The 26,012-nt window shown below is 39.3% G+C and overlaps 1 protein-coding gene across 2 annotated transcripts in view; it reads right to left on the bottom strand.

Moving 5' to 3' along the window:
• Positions 1–26,012, bottom strand: part of LOC129739985 (acetylcholine receptor subunit alpha-like) — a 706,505-nt gene that overhangs the window by 300,165 nt on the left and 380,328 nt on the right. For both annotated transcript variants that reach the window (XM_055731563.1, XM_055731562.1), the window contains exon 2: positions 13,806–14,610. In XM_055731563.1, the coding sequence (XP_055587538.1) occupies positions 13,806–13,854 (49 nt within the window). In that variant the 5' untranslated portion in view covers positions 13,855–14,610. The remainder of the gene's footprint in view (positions 1–13,805; positions 14,611–26,012) is intronic.

Raw genomic sequence — 26,012 nt, 5'->3', positions numbered from 1 at the left:
TTGATTTGTTGGTTGTTGTTTCCGTTGTTTTTCCATGCGTGCGTTTGACATATACACTCTAACTTCTAAACACTCAATCTTTAGTAGGTTTTTGACTCACTCATTACACGCTCAAAACAAAATAGCTAGACAAACTTAATTATAATGCTACACTCATTAAATGAAAAAACAAACCTATGGTATATTGTTGTCTGCTTTTTTTTTGTTATTTTATGAAGTTTTATGCCAAACGACCGTTATGCCAAACGACCGTTATGCCAAATGACCATTATGCCAAACGGCTATTATGCGAAATGGCCATTATGCCAAATGATTTTATGCCAAACGACTTTTATGCCAAACGGCGTTATGCCAAACGACATTATGCCAAATGACTTTATGCCAAACGGCGTAGGACCCTGGTTAAGACAGTCCGGATCCCCACTTTTCGAGCGTTTTTACACAAGTGGCCAATCGGCCGTACATCGTCCTTATATTTCACTTTTGCGACCGCGGATTCCTCTGGCAAGGAGTGTGGATTTCGGTATGCCATATTTCTCCGAAACACCTTTTATGCAGAGCTCTGGGGAGAATACCACGGAATTGAGAGCACAAACCATGCTGGTTTCCTTGTATTCCACCATCCTTTTCGTTTTTCGGACGTAATGTAGAGGGTATGATAACTGAAATAAAGGAATTTGTACAAAATTTATGGAAAAATAAAACAAAAATCATATCGTCCTACTTACTCCTGGTGAGCACAATTTTTTTTCAATTTCAGACCTAGTTACTAGGAAGTTTTACTTCTTTCTTAACAAATACCTTAAACACCAGTCACTCTTAAAAACTCACAAGAAACATAAATTTAAAACCTGTTTTTATGGGGATAAAATCAAATTGAAATTGATCGCACGCACTGTAAATAGTGTTTTCCACTTGTGCTACCTTTTCCCTCCATTTCACGCGCGACTCGTCCGTACAACATATCTCTCAAAACTGATGCCCAGCGTTGCCACATTTAAATCTGTATTTTTGAGTCAAAAAATCTTTTTTATCTATATAAAGTTTCAAAAATCTGTTCGAAATCTGTATTTTCATTGTTTATATTTATTTCGAAGAAAACTTTGACAATTTAAAGATAAACACATTAAACTCTATATTTTTATTCAAAACTAATTGAAAAAAGTTCATTTTTGATTAACTATCAATTTTATCATGGTGTTTGTATAATGGCTTGGTGAATTTCGATTTCATTGCTTTAGACAGTTGCATTGAACTACTTCCGCCCTGGGTTTTAACGAACGATTTGGTTTTCAGAATTGCGTCCATAGTATCTGTGGCAAGGCGATTTCATACCTTGGTTTCATTCGCATTAAACTGTGAGAAGATTCTTTCAACCGACGCCGAAGAATGAGGAATGATGAAAAAATTGAATACTTATTTGCGAAGCAAAGGGAAGGAACATTTTCCATTTGCGCTAACAGTGTTCAATAGCTGATTCCATGATTTTTCAACTCCTAGTGTTTTGTCGACCTTTCACTCCTGACATATTATTTTTAATCGCAGTTCCCGAAATTCGTTTTCAAGGTCTTGCTTGTCATCCTCGTTATAGAATTTCTTAAATTGTTCTAAATAAGACCGGACCCAGATCCTGATGTTCTTCCAAATTTACGGGATTCATAATTGCCGATACTTTGAACATTGGATCGTCAAAGTTGAATAAAAGTTATCTTATTTGTTAATAAGCTCCTTGTAGAATTCACAGCAAATCTCTCGAAAAGTTTGTTTCCGACCTTCGTCCATTCCTCCATCAGCCGAGATCGATTCTTCAGCAGCCAATCCCACGTAGAAATTGTCTTTGGGCAATACGTTTTCTTCAAAATCTGGTGCGTTAATATTCTTAAGATTTTTCAGAAATAATTCACCGCAGATAGTGTTGAGGAGCAGTAAGTAAAAAGTTTTCATCTCAATATAAATGCCGATACATTCTGGCGACTCAGATTGGAATTGTCTATTCAATTTATTTACCAATGGTAAAACATAAGACGAAAACTCGAGAAGGGGCTTTGTCATTGGATGGTCCAGATGGGTCAGAATGCGATGCGCCGTTGTATTCTTGTCAAAGTTGTATTTGAATGAAAAAAAAAAAAAGATTTTCAATTCCGAAAACCGTTCCAAAGTTCGCTTTACAACTGCTTTTAAAGAAAGTCATCTTGTTTGAGATGGGTGGAGCATTCGCAATGGCTCCAGTTCAACAATAAAGGGTGATACGGTCAAAATTTGGTCAATATCAACTTGACGTATTGGCAAAATCGCTAAAAGTTGCCAAATCAACCGTTACAAATGTAATTAAAGTGTTTGGGGAACGTTTGTCGACAGCCAGGAAGTCTGGATCGGGGGGAAATCGAAAACCGGCAGCCGCTGAGATGACAAAGAGAGTTGCCGGTAGTTTCAAGCAAAACCCTAACCTCTCTCTCCGAGATGCCGCAAATAAGCTGGGTGTATCGTCTACAACCGTGTATCGAGCCAAAAAACGAGCCGGACTATCGACTTACAAGAAGGTAGTGACTCCAAATCGCGATGATTAACAAAATACGACGGCCAAAGCGCAATCCCGGAGGCTGTACACGACGATGCTGATGAAGTTTGACTGCGTGATAATGGACGACGAAACCTACGTCAAAGCCGACTACAAGCAGCTTCCAGGACAGGAGTTTTATACGGCAAAAGGAAGGGGAAAGGTAGCAGATATTTTCAAGCACATGAAACTGTCAAAGTTCGCGAAGAAATATCTGGTTTGGCAAGCCATCTGTACCTGTGGCTTGAAAAGCAGCATTTTCATAGCTTCCGGGACTGTCAACCAAAAAATTTACGTGAAAGAGTGTTTGAATAAACGTCTGCTGCCTTTCCTGAAGAAACACGGTTGTTCCGTACTTTTTTGGCCGGATTTGGCATCTTTTGGATCTCTGTTCAGATCAACTACAGATCCCTATAATAATAATTGAAAGATTTCGACATTTCCAAAAGGTAGTGTTCGGAATCTAATACTTCTTCCTCACTCATACTGTAAATTTCCCTTTCCCGTTAAAGACTTAAGGAGCCGGAGGAAAATTTAAAAAATTAACAACTCTGATAGCTGTTCGGGTTAAATTTCCAATTCGTTTTTTATTCTTAACCTGATGGGAACATTTTTTCGGCAACAAAATTATCCATTCATAGCCATTTTCTCCCCGATCAAATATTAAACATTCACACAAACTCAATTTCGTTTCATGAAAATGAAATAAACTAACCGGTGTGTGGTGGTGGTGGTTTAATTTTTCTGCCCAAACAAATTGGTATGCTCGTTAGCGTACAATAAACAATAAAAATCTCATTAAATTGTCGTCTGTACAGTGGCAAAAGTACACTTCATTTGTCAGGAGGTGGAGTTTTTTTTTATCTCTTGAGGTCCTCCAAAATTGATAAAAAAAAAAACCAACCAACCAGCACGAGAAATTTCAGCACCGGGGAAAGATAGCAAAAGCAACAATCGAAAACGAACAAATAAGGAGCATCACGGTGTCGTTTCGTTTCTCTGCCAGTTGGTTGAGTTGTGTTGTGACCATCTCGAATTCACTTCTGCCATTCTGTCGTTAGAGTGAGTGAGACAAAGAGAGAGCCGGGTAAAATTAGAAGCACCACTTTTAACTGATGACTCCTACGTTAATGATTTGCGACTAATTTAATAATGCAAACACTGCTCAAGTGAAACGAATGAAGCATTTCGCAGTCCAGAAAGCAGGAAACAATGCCCAGATGTCCAGAAGAAAATAAAGGCACAATGCAGTTTTATTTTTCAATTTTAATTTTTAAGCCAACGAAGTAGGAAAACTCAAACTGCACCTAGTGTTTTGATGGTTGAAGAAAACAACACTTAGACCACATTCCACCGTGACGTGAATTCACTTTTACGGACTTTTCTAAACAGTTATCAGTTTAGAAGTCAGCCCATTTACTGCAGAATGAAAAAAACTTGTAGCAAATGGTCGCAAAATAAATTTTCTTTGAAGTGAGTATGATTTGGTGACACAAACATTTAATGTGTTTGTGTTGTGCTCGATTAGTTTTGTGACGTGAATTCGCGCTAAAAGGCGAACACGAAATTATTGCGACACATTCATAAGGGCATAACTTTTTACCATTGGGTAAAAACCAACCAAATTTTGCACACCTTCTTATTGATGTGTATTGTTTACAGCATGTCAAACTCGAAGTCGTGTTTTTCGATACATCTAAAATGAAGGTGAACCAACGCAAGTCGAGAGAACAAATCCTTTCCAAACACCTGGAATTTCCGGACCTGTCGCACCGTTACACTATGGGGCAGTTCCAAACAATGAGGCGGCAAAAAATATGAATAGGTTTTTTAGACTATTTTGTTATTTTTGAAATTTTTTTATGAAAATTACTATTTTAACTAACTTCTAACAAACTTTTGTTTAAATAACTTTAAAAGTGCGATGCTTGGTGTTATTTTTGACCATTTTTTAATTTTTATTTCTTTTAAAAAGCGGGTTTGGACTAATTGATTATTAAATGATAAATAACATTAAGACATTTCATGAAACTCAAGAGAAAAATAAGTGAAATGATTGATCAATCATGAGAAACACATTTTTTGTCAAACCAACATCAACTTTGTTGAATTTATACTCATTAATGGGTGAAAATTACCCATTTGCATGATATTTTCAGCTTTATATGACAACATCTCAAAAAACGGTGCTTTAAGGTGCCTGGAATCTCTTTCATTGTATTTTTAGGACTTTAAACAATTGCATCAGATGGATTTACAAACTGGACCGTTATGCGAGAGTCAGCATACACCATCGGAGTTTCATGGGCTGTTTATTCTACGATTTCTTCAAGCACCGTTCAAACATCCTGATCCAGAAAATCTACACAACAAGAACCCCATTCTACCTTTATGAAAAGTTTATACCACTACCCGATCAGGAGAGCATATCAAAATAATAACTCAAACGTATCTCACCAAAATATTTACATCTGATTCAGTTATAATTAGGTACTCTAAATTTTCGATTTTAATTTTCTCCAATCTGAATTATATCTTATACTGATTGACAGACTTCAATGGCGTTGAGCTCATTTTCAATGTTAAAGATTTTTTTCGGATTGTCCTAAAATAAAATGATTATATCATATTTTGATATATGTGCAACTTTTTCTGAAACACGGACATCGAAGTCAACGGCCCAATCCGTGCATTGATGAGTTTCGCTCAACAGATCCATGAAATTGAATCTAATTTTAGGGTTTCCAAAAATGGAGCATGGTTTTAGCATATAATGTGGTTTATTGACATTCCACTAGAAATTTTTCTCGAAGCACTCATATCTTGATTAGTTATAATTTTGATAGGTTTTGTTCTGTTCAATATCAAACTGTGCTATCTGAATGAGATATAATCTTGAAAGGAGCATATCTAAAATTAATATAATTTAGCTATGATCGCATAGATTTTTTGATATAATTTGAGATATTTTAACATCCTACGAGTACTGAATTATAACTCATTTAGATAGGAAAAAATTAGTGTCAAAATATCTCAGCTTGATATAATTTAGTTTCTCCTTCCTGATCGGGTACGGAGTAATCGAGTACGAAAAATGGTTATCCCGAGAAATCTTACCTCTCACTACAATGGCACACTATTCGTACGAGGCGTTGTCTACACACTACCAAAAAAATCTGGAAAATTACATCACATATGATGTAAATAAAAAGAAGCATCATATATGACGGAATTTCCAGTGCAAGTTGATTATTACACGTCTGTAAAAGTTAACAGACGTGTAAAAAAAAGCAACACAAAAAGCCGGTAAAATTACATGAAAACTGAATTTTCAGAGCGGCAAGAACAATACTTTTTTCTTGCTTTTGTTTACATTTCGAAATGGTATTCGAAAAAAAAACAAAGATAATCGTTTTAAAATAAACATTCACAAAATCTTTATTAAATCGTTTCTAAAAAATACATTCTGGTTACTGCAGAACAAACGCAATAACATTCTGAGGTCAACAGAAGAAGCTACTACTTACGCCAGCTGGACTATGATAATTGATTGCACTGAATGGCCGAAACTTCCCGCACTTCGCTGTCGGTAAAATGCGCACCATCAGTCAAGAGCATGCAGTGTACATAAATACATCTCTAACAGGGCATGACTTCCGTATCCTGTTGCTCTTGGTAGCCCCAACGCGAGTACTTAGCAGGTACCAAAAAGATGTAAATTGGTAGTGTCTGAAAAAGTGAATAAACTGTAAATGAAGCTACATAAGTTTTCAATGTCCCATCATTACTTATATCTCATAATTTACGATGAAGTATCATTCCTGATAGGAGCAGTTTTTCCATTCGATTGCAATTTCTGTCGACCTGCATGTTCAATTATAGTTTATTCTTGCTGCTTCACTTGGCATCAGAATAGCCGTCTCATTCGAAGCAATCTGAAGGTTCTCCTTGTAGAAGAAAACAACCACCAGCACCTTTGAGCATCTTGAGAAATGAATACCAAAAACTGAAAATTTTAAGTTTCAATAATAGTTCGATTTCCAATGGATATTAGCGTATGAATTAGGGTTACCTGAAAGCCTATCTGTGCCGGCGGATGGTAACGCGCAATCAAGACACGCCAAGACTGATTTCCTCTGCATTTTGGGCGAAACGAATTCCGGAAAACCAGCAGTATTAGAAGTTGACAGGATGCCGATAATGCGTGTTCCGGGAAAAGGATTCTTCCTGTTTCAGCTCGTTGAATACGGATTCACTCGAAGACTATAGTTCGATGCCCTTTTTTCTCTGTTTACTTCCAAATGGCTTCTTCTCGAAAAAAAAACAATCTATCAAAATGATCAAATCAATCTGTGCCGCTGCAACTTTGCAAAACATCTTTGGTGCCGCTGTACTCAAATGGAAACTACACGGAATGCTTGGTATATCGAACGCTTATTTTAAAATTATTAAGAGAAAGAAATATTTTTTGCAAAATAATTTTGGGCTCTGACATTTGTTTTTACAAATTTACGTTTAATTGTTATTTTACATGGCGCAACTTTGATTTACATTACAAAACTGCGTTCCGTGTCATGTAAACTTAGTATATTACACATTCAATGTTTTTCGTTCACACGTTAATTTGAATTTCAGTGCTGTTTAGAATACATCATTTTTTAGTTTACACTTAAAATCGTGTTCCAGCTCATGTAATTTTATCTTTTTTCAATTTCTGTTTTCACCCTATACCATAACATCTGGAAAATTACATCACATATGATGTAAATAAAAAGAAGCATCATATATGACGGAATTTTACATTAGGAGAACGTGTTCTATGTCATGTAATATTAGTGAGATTCAATTTCAGTGCCGATATTGGTTCAATTATTTTTATTCTTGTTATTTTACACTACGAAAACGCATTCTCTGTCATGTAATTCTAAGGGTTTTCAATTTACGTGCTGTTAGGGATTCAGATTTTTTTTCTGTGTACTGGAACCAGATACCCGATGAAATCAAAATGAATCATAACATTGTTTTGTTTAAGAGAGAATGTTTGGCAAGGTTAGGTTAGGATAAGACATAAGTAGTTAAGTTGCTGTAATTTAGGAATATCATACGTACTCTTTTAAGAGTACATGTATTCTTTTTCGATCGAGAAATGGGCGTACTCTTCTTTTTGTGTAATTTTATCAAATGTACTCTTTTTTTGTTGAAAGACATTTTATCTGGAAAAGTAACGTATTTCTTTCATTTTATGAGGTTTTTATCACATCTTATGCAAAAACTACGAAAGGGATACAGTTTAAAACCAATTACTTTAACATCTTGTTTTTATTAACATGTCGTGATAAAGTGAGCGCGATAAGCGCCTTTGAGTATGCAAGCAGTAATCAATATGTACACAATTTAGGTAAAATGCTTAAATGCGCACAAATCTCAAAAGATTATGGAAAAGGAATTATACGGGTCAATAAAAAAGCTCTTTTTAAAATGGATTGTTTTATAATGTTTTTTGTGGTTTGTTAGAACAACGCGGTTCCTGGCAAACGCGACATACACAAAGTGGAAAAACGGCTAAGTACTGCTATCTTTTCGAATGATCCATATTTTGCATAACATCAACAAATTGATAGTATTTGATTGATTTAAAATATTTTGGTTTCCAATTACAATAGAACCCCACTTATTCCAGTAGTAGGTGCCTCCTCAGATTATACGAAATATGTTTTCCTTTGTTTATGCATACCATCCGAGCGCAAAGCTCGATAATTAAATGGATCTTGTATTTACCTGATGGCTGGCAGCATAGATAACCGGAGTTTTATCGTTTCTTTTGACTTTATGAGTTAATGTGCTCAATGTACTCTTTTTGGTGTTGCGGGATCTGGTAACCCTACTGTAATTAGAAATGTTTTTTTTTGCACACCCCAGTACAAGCCGATTGCAATGTCTAATAAGATTGTATCTTGAATTGCAAGTATAAATAAATAAAATAAATAAATAAAACTAAAGGGTGATACGGTCAAAATTTGGTCAGGGAACATCCATAAATGACGCAGCATTTAGGGGGGGGGGGGGGGGAGGGAGGAGAGCGGGGTGTTTGACTTTGTATGACGATGTGTGACGAGAGGGGGGTCGGGGTCAAGTAAAGCTACTTAGCTTTAATTAAATATCGAAAAAAAAGTGGATGACGGTGTCGGTCTGAGCGCTCGCTGATAGACTGATACCGTTTTTTTTTTCACCTGGAGGCAAACTAGGGGCAACCTAGGTTCGCTATAACTGCTGTCGTCGTGCCCATTTATTGCTCTAGAGGCAACCTAGGTTCGCTCGAAAAACGGACGGAGTCGCCCTGAGAAGAAAGTCAGTTTTGCGAGAAGTTCACCAATACTCTCAAAGTTGTTGTCAAAACATTAAACAGCTGTTTGTGGCTGAAAGCAAAACAGTTGAAATAATGAATGGGAAAATGATCATGGCCGCGATGTCGAACCTCTCATCCAATCGTACTATCTGCTGTCCAGTGCAATCCGGACACGAAAAAAGGCAATCCGGATGTGAAGAACCGAGGGAAAAAATCCAGAAGGGAGAGCAAAATGACAGCTGCATGTAAACATTGCGTTCGTTCTTACGCACACCTACGTATGGAATAATTCGAAACCCGAAAGTCGTTTTTTTATTCGGACGGTTCGAGAGCCAAATCCGGAATCGAAAAAAAAATACGCCACGAGTGTTCTTCAATGGTTTTTGTTCAAATTCTGGTGTTTAATTGAGTGCTTCGTGTTTAATTAAGTGGACAATTAATGACTGACTGCTGGACAGAACTACGGCCGTGTAAGTTATTGTGTAGTAAAGCTTTGAATCAGTTCTAAAGGATCCATTCATTTTCATTTGCAAACAGGAAAATGGATCGCAGTGCGCTGTACAAACAGCTATATTCGGTATATGAGAAGGCACACCAGTCAAAGCCTAAACGGCAGGTCCAACAGGAAGTGAACGAAATTTGGAATAAAGCCAAATCAAATCCTGACACATTGGAGAAGGCGGTAACCGAGCCAATCGACTCGGCGACTTCAAAGTTCTCACGGCGAAAAGCTACATTGTCGATGTTCTGGGCAACTGCACAAACCCTTAAGCCGAAGGTTCAAGAATGTGCTCCACAAGCTCAAAGCTCAACGGTCGAGTCCGCTGCAAAAGGAAAGCTGGCAACTCTACCAGCGGAACCCTCAACTTCGTCTTCACTTCCTGCAAAAAGACCGGCTCCTGCTCAGGAAAAAATGAAAAATCAACTCGCAGATATCAACCAAGAGTTGCTGCTGCTCCATGGAAGAAAGGAACGAGGCTTGCTGACGGATGAAGATGGAGAAAGAATGTATAAGCAGAAGATGGGAAAGCAGGCTGTAGAACACGAGCTGAAAAAGAAAATTGGAGACCAATCAAGATCGCAGAAGCGGCGGGACGACTTGCAACAATCTCTGAAAGAACTCACAGAAAAAAAACCCGGAAGCGACCAAAATCCTAAACATTCATCCGTCGGCGGGTAGACCACGTGTCGAGGACAAACAACTGGAATTTTGGTCATGCAGGACAAACGCTCGCTTCCGCGTTGAGTGAAGTTCGGTTCGATGATTATCCCGTTCATGCCGAACATATTGAGCCGGATCACGCGGAGATGGCGGATTTGATCGAAAAAGATGCTGATTGGTTTGCAGCTCACGTCAGAAGCAGTCAGTATTTGCTGCAACTCGTGAAATGTACAAACCAAAAATGCTGCAAATTTTTTCGTAGCAGCCTTCTAACTGTTTTACCGAACCGGTTCCTGCCACCACCACTGCCACTGTATCAAACAGATTTTAGGTTGAAGGTCTCCAATTCATCTGCTGCTGGGAATAAGAACTTTGCTTATGCCTAATTCAAACCAGTCTGAACATGTAGCGTTTGACTCCTACTGCCCGACTGTTTTCAAGCGTATCAAGGAGCGTACATGCAAGAAATGCAGTTTATATTTTGCTTCAAATGTTCTCCAAAAGGAGCATATCAAAATCCACAAGGCCCCAGCCTCGGATAGAAAGATTCGTCCAAAGCGAATTGAAGGCAAAAGAGGACACGAAGTGCTGGTCATCACTTCGAAGGACGATAGAGTGTAGGTGGAGGCAGCTGACATCGCAGATGCAATTATTCCAGCCGAACAGACGATGGAGGAAAGCTGCCCAACGATTTCATTGGAATCCAGAATGGAGATAATTTTGACCGACGCAACTGATTGAATACTTACTATACTAGTTATCCTGTTTGTTGAAAGGTAGCTTGATTTTTTTTGACTGATTGATATGCTTTTTTAAACTTCCATTTATAACTTTTTTCCCTTTTTTGTTATTTTTGGTATTATTCTTGCAAAATGCTGGTAATAAAAGTATAAATTAAAAACCGACTTTAAAAATGGGGAGGGGGGGGGGGGGGGATTCAATGAGTGTTATTAATAGTCTGGAAAAATATAAAATCAAATCTGAATGGAAAGATAATATTCAAAGGATGTTGTATGGATACACTAGATCTGGAACTCAAATAAGTTTCTGCTGGATGCCAAGTCATTTAGGAATAGTGGATAATGAAAGAGCTGACCAGGAAGCAAGAAACGCACTGCAATTACCCGAAGAACATCAAGGAATAGTGGAGTTTAAAGAATTTGTGACAATGATCAAAACTTGTGTACTGCATAAATGGCAAGCTGAATGGCATAACACTTCTAACAATAAACTGCGAGAAATAAAAAACGCTGTTGTCCCGTTTAAATCTGTATTCCAAGGAAATCGTCGAGAAGATGTTATACTAGCGCGGCTTCGAATTGGACATACACTCTTAACACATGGATACCTGCTGGACCGTACGGAAAGACCCCTTTGTGTGAGATGCAACGAAATTCTTACAGTAAAACACATTATCGAAGATTGTGAAGAACTGAACCAGGATCGAATTATCACCGGAGTATCTGCAAACCTGAGAGAATCTTTGGCAGATGACAGTAATAGAGCAAAAAACATGATAGACTTCCTTAAAAGAATACAGATATTTGACAAAATTTAATATGTTCTACTAAATAAGACATGTAATCTAGGATCATAGTTCATATATTGTAAACCATTCTCTTCAGACCCGAATGTAACACAAAGGGTCTTAAAATAAAACAAAAAAAAAGGGGGGGGGGGGGGTTTAAAGCTACGTTATTATCTAGGAGTGTTTATGACTTTGCGACGAAATGCTACGAGGGGGGAGGGGGCTATGGTATAAAAACTCAAAAAAAAGCTACGTCATTTATGGATGTACCCCAAGGGAAACGCGTGTAAATCGGTGAAATCGTTAGGCTTCCGCTTTTCCAAATCTGAATAGCCTGGCCTTACGCTTAACCCCTGCCATTAGATTTTGTACAGCCACCTTGTCCACCTTCTTCGCCGCAGCCAGTTTGCCTTGAACTGCTGCTCGTCCTTAGCAGTTTTTTTGGTCTTCTTTTGGTTCCGCTTGACAATAGCCCAGTATTTCTCAATTGGGCGGAGCTCTGGCGTGTTGGGAGGGTTCTTGTCCTTGGGAACCACCTGCACGTTGTTGGCGGCGTACCACTCCATGGCCTTTTTACCGTAATGGCAAGATGCCAAATCCGGCCAAAACAGTACGGAACAACCGTGTTTCTTCAGGAAAGGCAGCAGACGTTTATTCAAACACTCTTTCACGTAAATTTCTTGATTGACAGTCCCGGAAGCTATAAAAAAGCTGCTTTTCAAGCCACAGATACAGATGGCTTGCCAAACCAGATATTTCTTCGCGAACTTTGACAGTTTCATGTGCTTGAAAATGTCTGCTACCTTTTCCCTTCCTTTTGCCGTTTAAAACTCCTGTCCCGCAAGCTGCTTGTAGTCGGCTTTGACGTAGGTTTCGTCGTCCATTACCTCGCAGTCAAACTTCGTCAGCATCGTCGTGTACAGTCTCCGGGATTGCGCTTTGGCCGTCATTTTGTGTTCATCATCGCGATTTGGAGACACTACTTTCTTGTAAATCGATAGTCCTGCTCGTTTTTTAGCTCGATGCACGGTTGTAGACGATACACCCAGCTTATTTGCGGCATCTCGGAGAGAGAGGTTAGGGTTTCGCTTGAAACTACCGGCAACTCTCTTTGTCGTCTCAGCGGCTTCCGGTTTTCGATTTCCCCCGATCTAGACTTCCGGGCTGTCGACAAACGTTCCCCAAACACTTTAATTACATTTGTAACGGTTGATTAGGCAACTTTTAGCGATTTTGCCAGCTTTGCGTGCAAGTAGCTCGGATTTTCGCGATGCGCGAGCAAATTTTGATACGCTGCTCTTCTTCCTTGGACGGCATTTTGACAACTGAAGAGTGAATACCAAAATCAGAATAGGAGCAACATTCTACACACACACACACACCTTTAAAATGAGGTGTGTTTAGGTTTTTTAAATGAAAAAATGGAAAAAAATACGTCAAGTTGATATTGACCAAACATTGACCGTATCACCCTTTAGTTCAATGAATGAATATCAGTTTTAAACCAACATGGAAGGCAATTCTATTGAAGTAATGAAACAAGCTTCCTTAACCCGTTGTCTTAGGGGCCTCTACCCTAGCTGAGTGCCCTGTTTGGCAGAAGTTGTCAAGAGATTTTAACCAATATATGTTTTTTAACTGGAATCAGTTGTTGATAATTTAATTAATATCCAATAGAATCCATATATGTATATGTATAATATGTATATGTTTACGAAATTTTCTTCGTTCGATCTGTTGTGGCATGAGCCTACTTGGTTGAATGATTCAACAGAATCAAAGCAATCGAAAGATTCCTTTTAATTCAACCACGGTAAATGAAAAGTTCATATACCAGTATTTCGATAGCAACTTACTACCTTCTTCAATCGAAAACGTTCACTGAAGAAGGTAGTAAGTTGCTATCGAAATACTGGTATATGAACTTTTCATTTACCGTGGTTGAATTAAAAGGAATCTTTCGATTGCTTTGATTCTGCCTTCGTCCGATAAAAAAAAAATCAAAGATTGTCGACCGTTATCTGTGACACTCCCTTTTCCCAATTGCTGCACGACTTATATTGGACATTTGGGATCGTAACGGTAAAGCAAAAAATCACATTCCACCCACGATTTGGCTGCAGTCCAAATCAAAACAATGCACCTTCTCGAGTTTGCTGCTCGACGAAAATGGTCGACTGGTGATTACATAACCCCTTTCGAAAGCACTCACCTGAAACGGCAGCAAATATAATGAAACTAACGCCGTGTAGCAGCCTCATCTCATCTCTCCGTAGCAGCGTCCTCCCGGCCAGCGTCGTCGTCGTTGTCCTGATTCCTTTGCTGCTGCTGCTGCTGCCCCCTCTGGCTGGCCGAACGGATGCTGGAGATCCAATGCCAACACCACTGCTGATTCTCTGCTTCCTCCGCCTGGTGCTGCTGGTGTAACTCAACTTTAACACTTGCTTCCTCACTTCTGTAGCAGCGGCCACTTCGGCAAGTTTCCACTGACAGTTGATTTGCCAGGAGCAGTTCCAGGACGACGACGGCCGCTGATGATACTGGAGGTACGCTCTGCTGGTGGCCACTGCTACTGCTTCCGCTTTTTTCGACGCCGACGCCGCCGTCGAGACGCCTTGGGGCAACAATTTTGACGATTACGGCTGGACGCCGCCGGTAAACGGGAAAAAGAGCAGGAATCGATCACGTGGTTAGGTGGCGACGAATTTCACTCCAAACAAACTCAACTCGATGATGATAAACTCTTCCTTCTCGGGGGGCGTTTTTGGTTTTCGAAAGCACGGAAAAGCTGTGGTGACTACATGAGCACAGCAGATAAAATTTACTGCACCGACTCAGCGGGAGAGACAATAATGTGCTGGTTGTCACCACTCTGCAAGGATACTGCTTTCGGGATTTTACTTTTCTGTTGCAACGTTGATGATTTTGCTTTACTCGTCGTTTCAATTTCGACTCAATTCCAATCTTTGTGGATGAAAACTAATTTCCGGTCAGGAGACGATCATGATTCAGCCGATCTGTAAAAGAGAAACAGAATAAAAACATTAGTCAACTGTCACAGAATAGAATTAGTTTAATCATGAGATCACAGATCCTCAAGACATCATGTAGTTACTGTGGTTACTATTTTAAAGATCTACATATTCAAACGGATGCAAGCCATCGAGCTGCGATTTAGGACAAAAATTATTGACCTCAGAAAACACAACGCATACGGATGCATGATGCATTCGTTGTAAAGAAAAATAAGCATTTGCTAAACATTCGCCTTAAAACTGGGGGAAAGTGGAAAGAAATTTTGGAAGCAGTCGGAATGAGTTACCTACACGGATCAATGGAAATGTGACAAGATGATGACGAAACTCATACCATGCATGTATCTAGAGGGTTATCAGTGCGCAATGATTTGGTTCGTCGAACTTAAAAAAAACTGAAAGTAGGTTATAGAACTTTCGCACTAACATCTCCGGAAGAATAAGGGTCAGGTTTTTCTTTTGGCCTTTACCTACCCAAGAGTTGAAGCGCAGCGACATCCGGCTTCGGTTAGGCCCCGGAATCGGAAGCAAATCATGGATACAAAACAAGCAAAGATGAGAATACTCGTCGTCATCGTCTCTTTTGTGCGACGATGAGAAATTGAATTTTCAGTTTTGCGTATCTATCCGGATCTTGCGGGTTTCACCGAAGGCTTTCCAGAGGCGTGCCACTGTTGAATGTGTTTGAGAAAAGTTTATTGAAATTTTGTGGCTGGATTATTTAGAGTATCGTTCGGATAAAGAATTTACATTTCTCAGCGAGAATCAGGCGTTCAATATTGAACGTTTTGATGGGAAATAGCTGGCTCTATTTGAGTTGGAGCCCCACTTCAAACCGGGCATATTGAAGTCGCCAATGACAAGTAAGTCATCTTCTGGAGCGCAGAAGGAACTAACTTCGAAGATGCAGCGAGAAAACGACTCAGCGAGGGCAACATCTCTTGAGCGATCGGGTGGCAGATACACTACACATACGTACAATTTCCGGTCTACAAGATCAATGCGAATCCATACAAGCTCCAGATCGCACCAGGAATTGTTGTCGATGAGCTGCGCTGGGAGATTCGCCTTCACGCAAGTAGCACCCCGCCTCAACTAGACTTTTTGCTGTTACGGACGCTACGGTCACAGCGGAACACTGCGTAATCAGGGCCGAAGATCTGACTTGACAGTGTGCGGTCATTCAGCCATGTTTCTGTGAAGGCGATGACGTCATAGCAGGAACACGAAGTTGCGAGCAGGTAGTCGGTCAGGCAGGAATTTATACCCCTCACATTTTGGTTGTAAAGGGTTATGGTATCTAAAGGACCCGGAGCGGATCTGAAGAGACGTGCACTGGAAGGTAGAACATCATCAGGCACAGGAGTGCAATCAGGGGTACCATACTTGCCTGAATTCACAGGCTGGAGAACCCCTTCGCCGCAGACGAACCCAGGGCCGGGACGACTGATGACGCTGGCAGGAATCAGCGCGACTGAGTCAAAGGGCTCAGGGGTCTCCGAAGTGCCTAGCTCGTTGCGTCCCTGTGCAGAAACCCCAGAATAGTTGGAGATTTTCTCGTTGGGCTGTTGGTTGCGGAAGCAATACGGGCCGGAGTCAGGTATATTGAAACAGCTGGGATTCGAAATTTCGTCACGCAGTGGAAAAGTTCCGAAAAACAATTTACATTTGCCTGTCGTTGCAAGCTGGAGAACCTCGTCGCCGCAATCGAACTGAGGGCCGGGATGACTGATGCCGCTGGCTGGAAACAGCGCGACTGAGTCGATGGGCTCTGAGGTCTCCTAATGCGTTGCGTCCCGGTGAAGAATCTGATATAGTCAGTAGTCCGTACGAATCAGCCGTATCCCCGTTGTCGATATGAGAGAAAGGAGGTCGTAGTCAAATCGAAGCGTTGTAGGGATAACAGATGGCCCATCATTATCGTGAGTGTTGATTAAAACCCCGGAGTAACATTGCCCAACACATGAACAAGTCGACCGGATGCACCAATCGGAGTGACTTGGCTTGTGGGTGCTATTTGGGGGATGCGGTTTCGAGTAGTTTGTCTGTACAGGTTTTTTGAACCGGAGTCCTCAAATTCACGGAACAATACACCGGCTGGCCATGTGCTCGAATCCAATGCCACAGATTTCAGGCTAAGGTTCACGTCGACTTTGAATGACACTGACTTGAGTAGAGACAAGTCGGTGTCTTTTTTTACCAGGAGGTGAGCCTCTGCAGAATCGCAAGACAGCCATTCCTTTACGAGGTCTACGATGTCATCGGTCGTGACGGTATTTTGGAGTCTAGCCAAATAGATCCAAAATTTCTTTTCCGGGGGAGGGGCGAGGGGGAGGGGGGGTTTGCAACACTTTTTGCTGTTGTTGCTCTAGTGCCCACTACTGGGGTTGCAATTGGAGGGTTATCGGTACGACGACGTTTATTCGGCTGACTATCGAGGGTGTCGGCCAGGGGCTTGCTCGATTAGACGAAACGTTCGGACGAGAGCTAGAAATCTTTTCCAAGCTTGCATTAATCTTCACTAGCTCAGCTTGGACATCGGAAATGACTGTATCATGCGTTTCTCGCATATCACGAAACACGGTTTCATAACTTGCTAGAGCGCGTTCGTCATTAACTTGATACATTCCTCGCACAGCCAAAGAACACCTCTCACTTCACTTTTGGCCTTGAAGAGCCTTGGAGTAAGGCCAGCACACTTGAAGTGAGAGACGAAGCTACAAAAGCCCTGAAGCTGTCGTTTTCGCTTGCCGGCTTCGAGAATTTATCGCACGCCATGTCGTAAGATCTTGTCGAAGAAAAATTTCGATTCGACAAATAACGTGATTACCGGATACTGATTTGTGTCAGTGTTTGAGCTGAAGTCTGTTTGCCGAATATCTGTGCCAATCGAGTAACCAAAACAACAGCGGTTGCGATGGCTGACAATAGCCTCAGGATCGAAAACCAATCGTGTGTTTCGCAAACAAAAAACGGGTCACCCGAAAACACTGATAACTTTATCGGACACACTCAGTAAAGGTAAGAAACAACAACGAAAGCCTAAGCGACAAATAAAACCATTAAAAACAATCAAAAATCTAGGACGAAAGAAAGCACGTCTTGTCTCTCATCAGTACACTGTATTCATTATAAAAAATATATTTTAAACAGATAACCCTGATAAAGTTCACCTGAAGTTAGATGTTTTCTTTTTATTTGATACGAAAGATGGTGAAAAACATGTTTATAAGAGCAAGTTCACTGGTGTTGGAAAAAAGTGGTAGAAATTTTGATACTTACGGCACATTTCGAAAATTTTGCCATTTTCAAGATCTGTGGCCTTCTAGTTTTTTTACAACACGTGTTGTATTTTCGCATGCTGTGATGCAAAAATAGCACAAACACATACAGGATCTCAATGAAACTTGATGTTTCCTCGAAGAGATTCCTTTTTCTTAATTCTAAGCGTACAACTTTCGAGGACATGATGGCTAGCATCTTACAAATGCTAAAACCACGCTTCCACAGAAAGTGTACTATGTATGCCGTGACCGGGAATCGATCTCATACCCGCTAGCTTAGAAGACTTGAAGGCTATCCTCTACGCCACGGGCTGCGGCAATATTTCTATTACATACGGCTGAAATAGAAACAGTGTTGCAGAAAAATACAACGCCCCAAGATCTTGAAAACATTCATGCATGGTAAAATTTTCAAAATGTCAAAATTTCTACCACTTTTTCCCAACACCAGTGAACTTGCTCTAATGACTTAAAAATTCCTTTCCTGCCTGGGCGAGATTGAACTCTGTCCTGAATTCATGTCATGGCCTAGAGAGCCGAAGATTGTTGGTTCAAATCGCTCTTATTTCTCTGACAATCTCACCTTTTATGGTAGACCCATGTTCAATAAAAAAAAAGTTTTCACGAAAATTAAACATTCAAACGATTCATTGTTCAGGTTTTACTTGGCCTGATGTACAAGATAATGTTTTTTTTTAAATCAATGAGATTTTTACTTACTAAAAAAATGATTTCAAGAATGAAATAAAATAAAAGGACGGTACCTTCTTTTAAATTTTAAATAAAAAAATCTTTTTGCACGATTTTATTTTTTTTTAATTTTGCATCATTTGCTTGGTTAATATTTATTTTAAAGGTAGTCTAAGAATTTGAAGATTAGGGATGTACACTGGAAATATAAGGGAAAAATGTACACTGGAATCTTTTTTCAAACGATCTTATTCCCGTACTGGAAGAACTCGGTCGCTCGCCATGCCTTGGAATGCAATCCGTAAAAAGGATTTACCACCTGGGTGATCAACTAATAAAAAAAAAGATTTTTTAATCGATTTCCTCGAAATAAGACGATTTACAACAACAATAGTGGAACCAATTTGAGCTTCACAAAAACATGAAAAAATGATGAGGTGACACATGATTATTATCTTGAGCCTTCCATGACGGTTCAGAACATCCAGCCCACCTTCTATAGTTCCGGAACATCCGTAATTTGGGTATATATATTTTCAAAACAGTTTCTTGTTCAAGGATTTTTGAAGTTCCTTATACCTTGCCATGCAATATTTAATATCGTTATAGCACGACCCAAGTAATTAATAAGCCGTTAAAATTGGCCCTACACCAGCCTTATAGTCGAATATAGAACCTGCTTACAAAGCCTATGAAGCTCTATATTCGACTTAAGGGCTGCCCAAAAGCCACTTTTGGCGTGTATTTCGGCCGAAATACGGCTTGACCCCACTTTCGAAACACGCCAATGAGAAGATGTCAAAATATTTCTAGCGTGACATTTCATAAGGGCGAAACTAGCAGTTAGCTCGAAACGAGAAAACCGCGTTTGAAATTTCGGAACACCTGTTAGAATCCTATTTAAAAAAGCGCTCGTTTTTTGTTCAACAAAATCGAAAATTGTGCATTATTTTCACTTATTGTTCGATGGTTATCAAGAACTTTAAATTTTTTCAATAATTTTCAGAGATTTTCGAGTTTTGCCCTTTTATTGTTTTCGATTCCAGTTACGCCTGTAAGTTTCGCCCAATTGATCGGCCGTTTTTGTTTTGGTTTTGAAGTTTCGCCCATTCGTCCTACACGCAAAAACTAATAAGGCCGTTTTGTCACACACGGTCAACTCAGTTACGCCTATTGGCCCTACACTAGACTGCCCCAAATTTGTATGGGAATTTTAAAACCTGTGAAATGTTATACGCTGCAGGCTAAAATTGATCCTAGGCCTAGTACAAGATCTCATGCCAAATTTGGGTCAGAGCGGGCCACGGGAAGGGGTCGCTCAATGAGCCTGAAGTTTGTATGGGATTTTGAGACATTTTGTTCGAGAGGAACATGAAAAACCAGTTTTTCGACAATAACTTCTGTCTTTTTCGACCGATTTCTTTCAAAAACGGGTTTTATTGAAGCCTAAACTATGACAAATATTTCATCAGAAGGTTGCATTTCAATTAAAGTTAAGATAAAAAAGTTATTAAGCTTCAAAAATTGGCTAACTTTTTTAAGGATGACATTCATCACTGTTTTAATGAGGCGACTAAATGTCCGACACGGACACTCAATGTGAAATGCATGCCGTTTCGTCAAATAATGATCGATTTTAACCATTGTTGGTGCGCTCGATTGCAATTTTTAATGTTTTTCTAATATTTGAGTTTGAATAATATTCACTTAATAGTTCGGAAAGAAGTAAGGGCGGAAAAATGCTTGACATTTAAAAAAAATTGCATAACCACAGGGGTTTAGAAACATGACTGGACGATTTGTGATGCCAATAAAACAGTTTTTCATCAATAACTTTGGTTCCCGCCGGCCGAATTCTTTCAAAAACAACCTTTTCTAAAAGCTTAAATTATGAAAAATATTTCCTATAACTTCAGGCTCATTGAGCGACCCCTTCCCGTGATCCGATCTGGCCCAAATTTGGCATGAGATCTTGTACTAAAACTTGAATCAATGCAGCGTATAACATTTCACAGGTTTTGAATTTCCCAAACAAATTTGGGGCAGTCTTTTGTATATATTTCTGCCTTTGGGGGGTGTTCATGTTTCATCTTTTCTACCTAACTCAGGATCAAAAAATCTATTCAGAATGGTTGTTACTCTCAGACCCAAACGCCAACAATTTTTTTTAGATCGAAAAACACATGGATCAACGCTTTAAGATGCCAATGAAATGATAATCTTTCGAAAAAATTTCCTTTTACATTTTCTTACGGTTTTATTTTATTAGTTGTAGCTTTCTTTTGATGAGAATAAAGGTGAATCTTTCAATTGGCATCACAAATCGTCCAGTCATGTTCCTAAGCCCCTGTGGTTATGCAATTTTATTTAAATGTCAAGCATTTTTCCGCCCTTACTTTTTTCCGAACTATCAAGTGAATATCATCCAAACTCAAATATTAGAAAAACATTAAAAATTGCAATCGAGCGCACCAACAATGGTTAAAATCGGTCATTATTTGACGAAACGGCATGCATTTCACATTGAGTGTCCTGGTCGGACATTTAGTCGCCTCGTTAAAACAGTGATGAATGTCACCCTTAAAAAAGTTAGCCAATTTTTGAAGCTTAATAACTTTTTTATCTTAACGTTAATTGAAATGCAACCTCCTGATAAAATATTTGTCATAGTTTAGGCTTCAATAAAACCCGTTTTTGAAAGAAATCGGTCGAAAAAGACAGAAGTTATTGTCGAAAAACTGGTTTTTCATGTTCCTCTCGAATAAAATGTCTCAAAATCCCATACAAACTTCAGGCTCATTGAGCGACCCCTTCCCGTGGTCCGATCTGGCCCAAATTTGGCATGAGATCTTGTACTAGGCCCAGGATCAATTTTAGCCTGCAGCGTATAACTTTTTCAAAAGTCGGGTTATTTGGGGCAGTCTACCCTACACGAATAGAAAACGGAAAGGCATCAACAGGAAGTGTCGCCCAATTGAATTTTATCAATTTTTTTAAATGTTTTAAGTAAAGTAAAACCGCGATTAATAGGTAAAGTGCAACCGTGTGCATCCGGAATGACCGTTAACTCGATTTGTTTACATCTGGCAGTTTCGCTCTTTTGAAATGTTACGCTAGATTTTTCGGAAAAAAAAAGAAAAAAAACATGTTATGTTTTTGTCCTTGTCTTCCTAAGCTGATTTATTCTCTCTGTTTTCCCTCAAACCTGTGTTTTTTTTTCATTGCCGTTAGATAGAAGCTGGAATCGAACTTGGCATTTCAACCACAATGTATTTATTGATGTCCTTGCCACTTACTCTATTTGCGCTCCAATAACAATGGATGAAAATCGAGCCTTCTTAAATGAAACATCACGGGTTCGGAATTGAAGGAAAACATTCCAGCTGGTTTATTGATTTGATACTATTCTATTATTCATTCATGCTTAATAACCGATGATGGAAGATTGATAATGCTCTATGTTCATTCAACGCAGGAAGAAAAAACAAAACTAGAAGTTGTGTGAATTTTTATTTATTTCCATACTGTTTTTCTTCTGACAATAATATTTTCACAAAGACAGAATACGCTTTCACTATTGGAGCAAAAAATATGCATTTTTTTATTCTTTGGAAAATTTCACTTTTATTGAATTGGAAGCACTAGAAGGTTAATCGGTTGGTATCCCTCGAAGACATGTTCCTAGCAATAGCGATAGATCAATTTCGCGGATATCCGAATTCCTTGGTTAGGCAGTTTCCGAATCTTCCACACATGAAGACGATTTCTCGGCCACCCAGATTTTCAGCAGCTTTATAGGAGACATCACACACATCGTTCACTGGCTTTGTAAAGCAATTCCTCTAACCACGTGATGAGCTTTTTCTTGCTTTCTAGTTCTGAAAGCCAGCTAATGGCCGGTTGTTTTCCTCTTTTTTGGCTGAATATAGCCAGCTGGGCTGGGGACTTCTATTTTTGTTGTTGTTTCGAAAGAAAATGACAAGTACAAAGCCCTTACAAAGCATTTATATCCCCTCTGAGCTTATATAGGGCTTATTTGACGTTCCAATGCCACAGGGCTTATTGGCTTTTGAAAACATTGTATTCGGCTAATAGGCACTGAAGTGCTGTTTTAGTGCGGCTTATAACAGTGCTAAATGGTTTACTGGGGACTTAGCCCTTTTCGGGACAGGATCGTTTTCTAAAAAATGGTTTCCCAACTGCTCTGCCAGTCTGATACCTTCTTCCAGCTTTTCAGAAGTCAATTCTGGAACGGAAACCTCATCAGCAATTTCTGCTGGATCAGTTTGCAGCATATCTATCAGATCCTCATCCGCAAGCACTGGTTCCTGTAACAATTCTGGAACATTCTCTCCAGCCATATCGTCGAAACCTTCGCCACCAATGGCCAGGAAAATAATTTCCAACAAGTAGTTTACCCGCTGCACTTCGGTTGATTGCAACTACTCAGGCCAAAGAGAACGCCAGCAAGCGTTAAGAGTCGATGACTTTTTCCCGAATGATTGGCCCATCCACAGGAACCCTCTTTTGGTTACGGTCCTCGATCCACAAACTGAGCGCCTTTTGCATTTTTTCTATTACGGGATCACGAGCGTAAGATGATTTTTTTTAACTGACATATCAGTTCCAGTTGCCACTGCATCACGGATTCTTTTCGTTCTTTTTGACTGTCCTTACAGTAGCGTCATTAAAACCGAACTTTCTGCTAACCACTGCCAGAGTTTCGCCTTGAGCAAGGCAGTCAAGGGTTTTAATTTCATCTCCAGCGTTAAGGAGCGCCTGGACTTTTTCTCCGAAGTAGCCATTTACAAGCTTGCGCCTGTAATGTAAGAACCATTATTTGATAATAATATAAGATTTAGATTATTAAAACATATCAATGGATCCAAGAATCAGAAGATCTCTGATCTTTTTTTACACGTTTTAATCGAAGCCCAAGAGCTCTGGAGTATTTCCCACAACTTCGTCTTCGAAGTTGGGCATTTCTGACGAACCATTCGGTCTAATTCTTTTCACAGGAGCACTATGGATTCAGGTCTGGTTATTGGGGTGGCTATTCGATGATTTTCAGGACTTCTTCTAACGCTTTCTGCTGGACAAAATCCTTGCACAACTTGGATGTGTGTTTTGGATCATTGTCTTGCTGCAGGATGAACTTTTGTCCTACTAATTGCAACCCCGACGGTACCAAGTGGTGTTCTAGTATGGTAAGATATTCCTCCTTCTTCATGATTCTATCGATCTTCCTAAAATCCCAACCTCGGCGGCAGAAAATCTACCCGAAACCAGAACGGAACCAACGCCGTGTTTTACAGCTGGGACCAAGCTTTCTGGTAGCATCTTTTCATTCTTTTTTCTTCTTCGAACGATCACTCTTCTTGAGAAACCGTAAAATTCAAACTTGGATTCATCAGTCCATAACACTTTGGTCCACTGATCCGGAGTGAAACGCTTGTATTTTTCTGCCCAGATCAACCATTTTATGCGATTTTTCTGCGAAATGAGGGGCTTACGAACAGCCACTCGGCCAAAAAGTCCTTTTTCGCTGAGCCTTCTTTTGACAGTGGAGGTTGAGATCGATTTTCCGCTTTCCTTGTCGATCAAGCTTTTGGTTTCGCCAAACCTCTTGATCGTTGTCCACACGCCAATCGCGTGGTCACTGAGCGGACGACAACTCGGAAAATACCAGAGTAAGGATCGAGCTTCGTTTCGCAAAACTTATTTGACTTTTTCTTGCCATGCTTGTAGTTTGTTTGGGAATTCACTTTGAAATGGCTGACTGATTAATAATACTGACAGGCGAAAAAGACTGACTGCTGATTTTGTTTTTAGGATTTTAAACCAGTTGGTTTATTCATCCCTGATAGTCTGATAGGCCTGCTCGGCAAATGGATATCTGACCGATCTGTTACTTAAGCGATTGATAGCGCTCTGGAGAGCAAGGGAATTGGCACTCATTATGAGCGCCTTTGTCATATTAAATCTACACCGTTCGCAATACTGAGCATGACCCACACAGTTTGAATGCTGCCTCTTTTGGAAATGTGAAGATTGTGAAATAAACATATCCGCAACACGTAGAAAGGGGGGGGGGGGCTGCAGTGCCACGGTTTTATTTAAAGTTCAATGCTGGTCCTTAACTATCCAAGATCGCATTATTTCATAAGTTTAACTTCAAATTTGTAACTAGAGTGTCAAAAGTGTGTTTTCAGATGAAAAAGGTCAGAATCAGAAGTGGAAACATTCAAAAAACATAAAATTTCAGGTTAATTTTTTCATTAGCCATGAACTACACCTGATAAGTTTTTTGATGACTGTCCGCCAACTGCATCGTTGATATAAGTCGCGAATGACATAAAGATGTTAGACTATAGTCGAAACAAAAAAAAAGCTTAAAAGTGAAGCCACCAGATCTGCTACACGAATTTAGCTAAAAAGATATGAATGAAATAAGTTTGCATGTTATAAGAATTTCAACTAATGACATAAATATGTTAAAACGACTATAATCGAAACAAAAAAAAACTTTTAGAGAAATGCAGTTCCAGGTCAAAAATCTGTCATAATTTAAGCTAATCAATAATCCACATCCAAGTGAAATCGGTCCCCATTGAAAAAAGCTATTGATTAAGAAGCAGTTCAATTTTTTCCTTCACATCAGGAGCAAAACTTTGTTGAAAACGTTTGAAAATTTATAGTTTTTGATATATTTGTGGTGTCATAACGCATAAATCATCAATTGCAGTAATATTTGGTTTTGTTCGAATTATATTTTACATTTTTTCTGTCAAAATGTTTTTTTTAAGAAAAACCATAATGGTGCTGCATACATTTAGGGGTAAAAAACTCTTCTAGCTGAAATTATAAAATTTAATATTTGGATGGATGAAATTTTGAAATTAACACACGCGTGATGCAAAACATTCATATTCCAGTACATGAAAACAAGATTCAAAAGGTGAATTTTCGATTTGCATTTTAATGCCTGTTTCCCAGACTAGTAACTGAATTATAAAAATATTAATTCAAAAAAAAAAGTAATTATTCGAAAAATATTTTTAAACCAACAATATCATTAAGACAGTCCGTTATTCTGGGTAAAGTTTTTTAAGGCATCGAAAAATGTATAAATTTGTACATCTATTGCTCGATTTTTCACAGTTCAGTGTTTGAATTGCGTTAAGAAATTAGTAAACCAGCTTCGAATACAACTTTTTGTCGAACCCTAATATCGCTCCTTTAAAAAAGCGAGAAAAAAATGTAAATAAAATAAAACCTTATGCTGGCATCCAGCAGCACTGAGAAAAGCACTGGAAGCTACTCATAAAAAGTTTTCTCATTTGCGGACGAATAGATTCGGAATTCCTCCGGATTCTTCCACATCTTCCCCTAACCGAAACGCAGACATGC

This window comes from Uranotaenia lowii, chromosome 1 (genome assembly GCF_029784155.1).
Source record: "Uranotaenia lowii strain MFRU-FL chromosome 1, ASM2978415v1, whole genome shotgun sequence".
NCBI classification, from domain to species: domain Eukaryota; kingdom Metazoa; phylum Arthropoda; class Insecta; order Diptera; family Culicidae; genus Uranotaenia; species Uranotaenia lowii.
The sequence above is the reverse complement of the archived record's forward strand: the minus strand, read 5'-3'. Positions and strand labels throughout refer to the sequence as shown.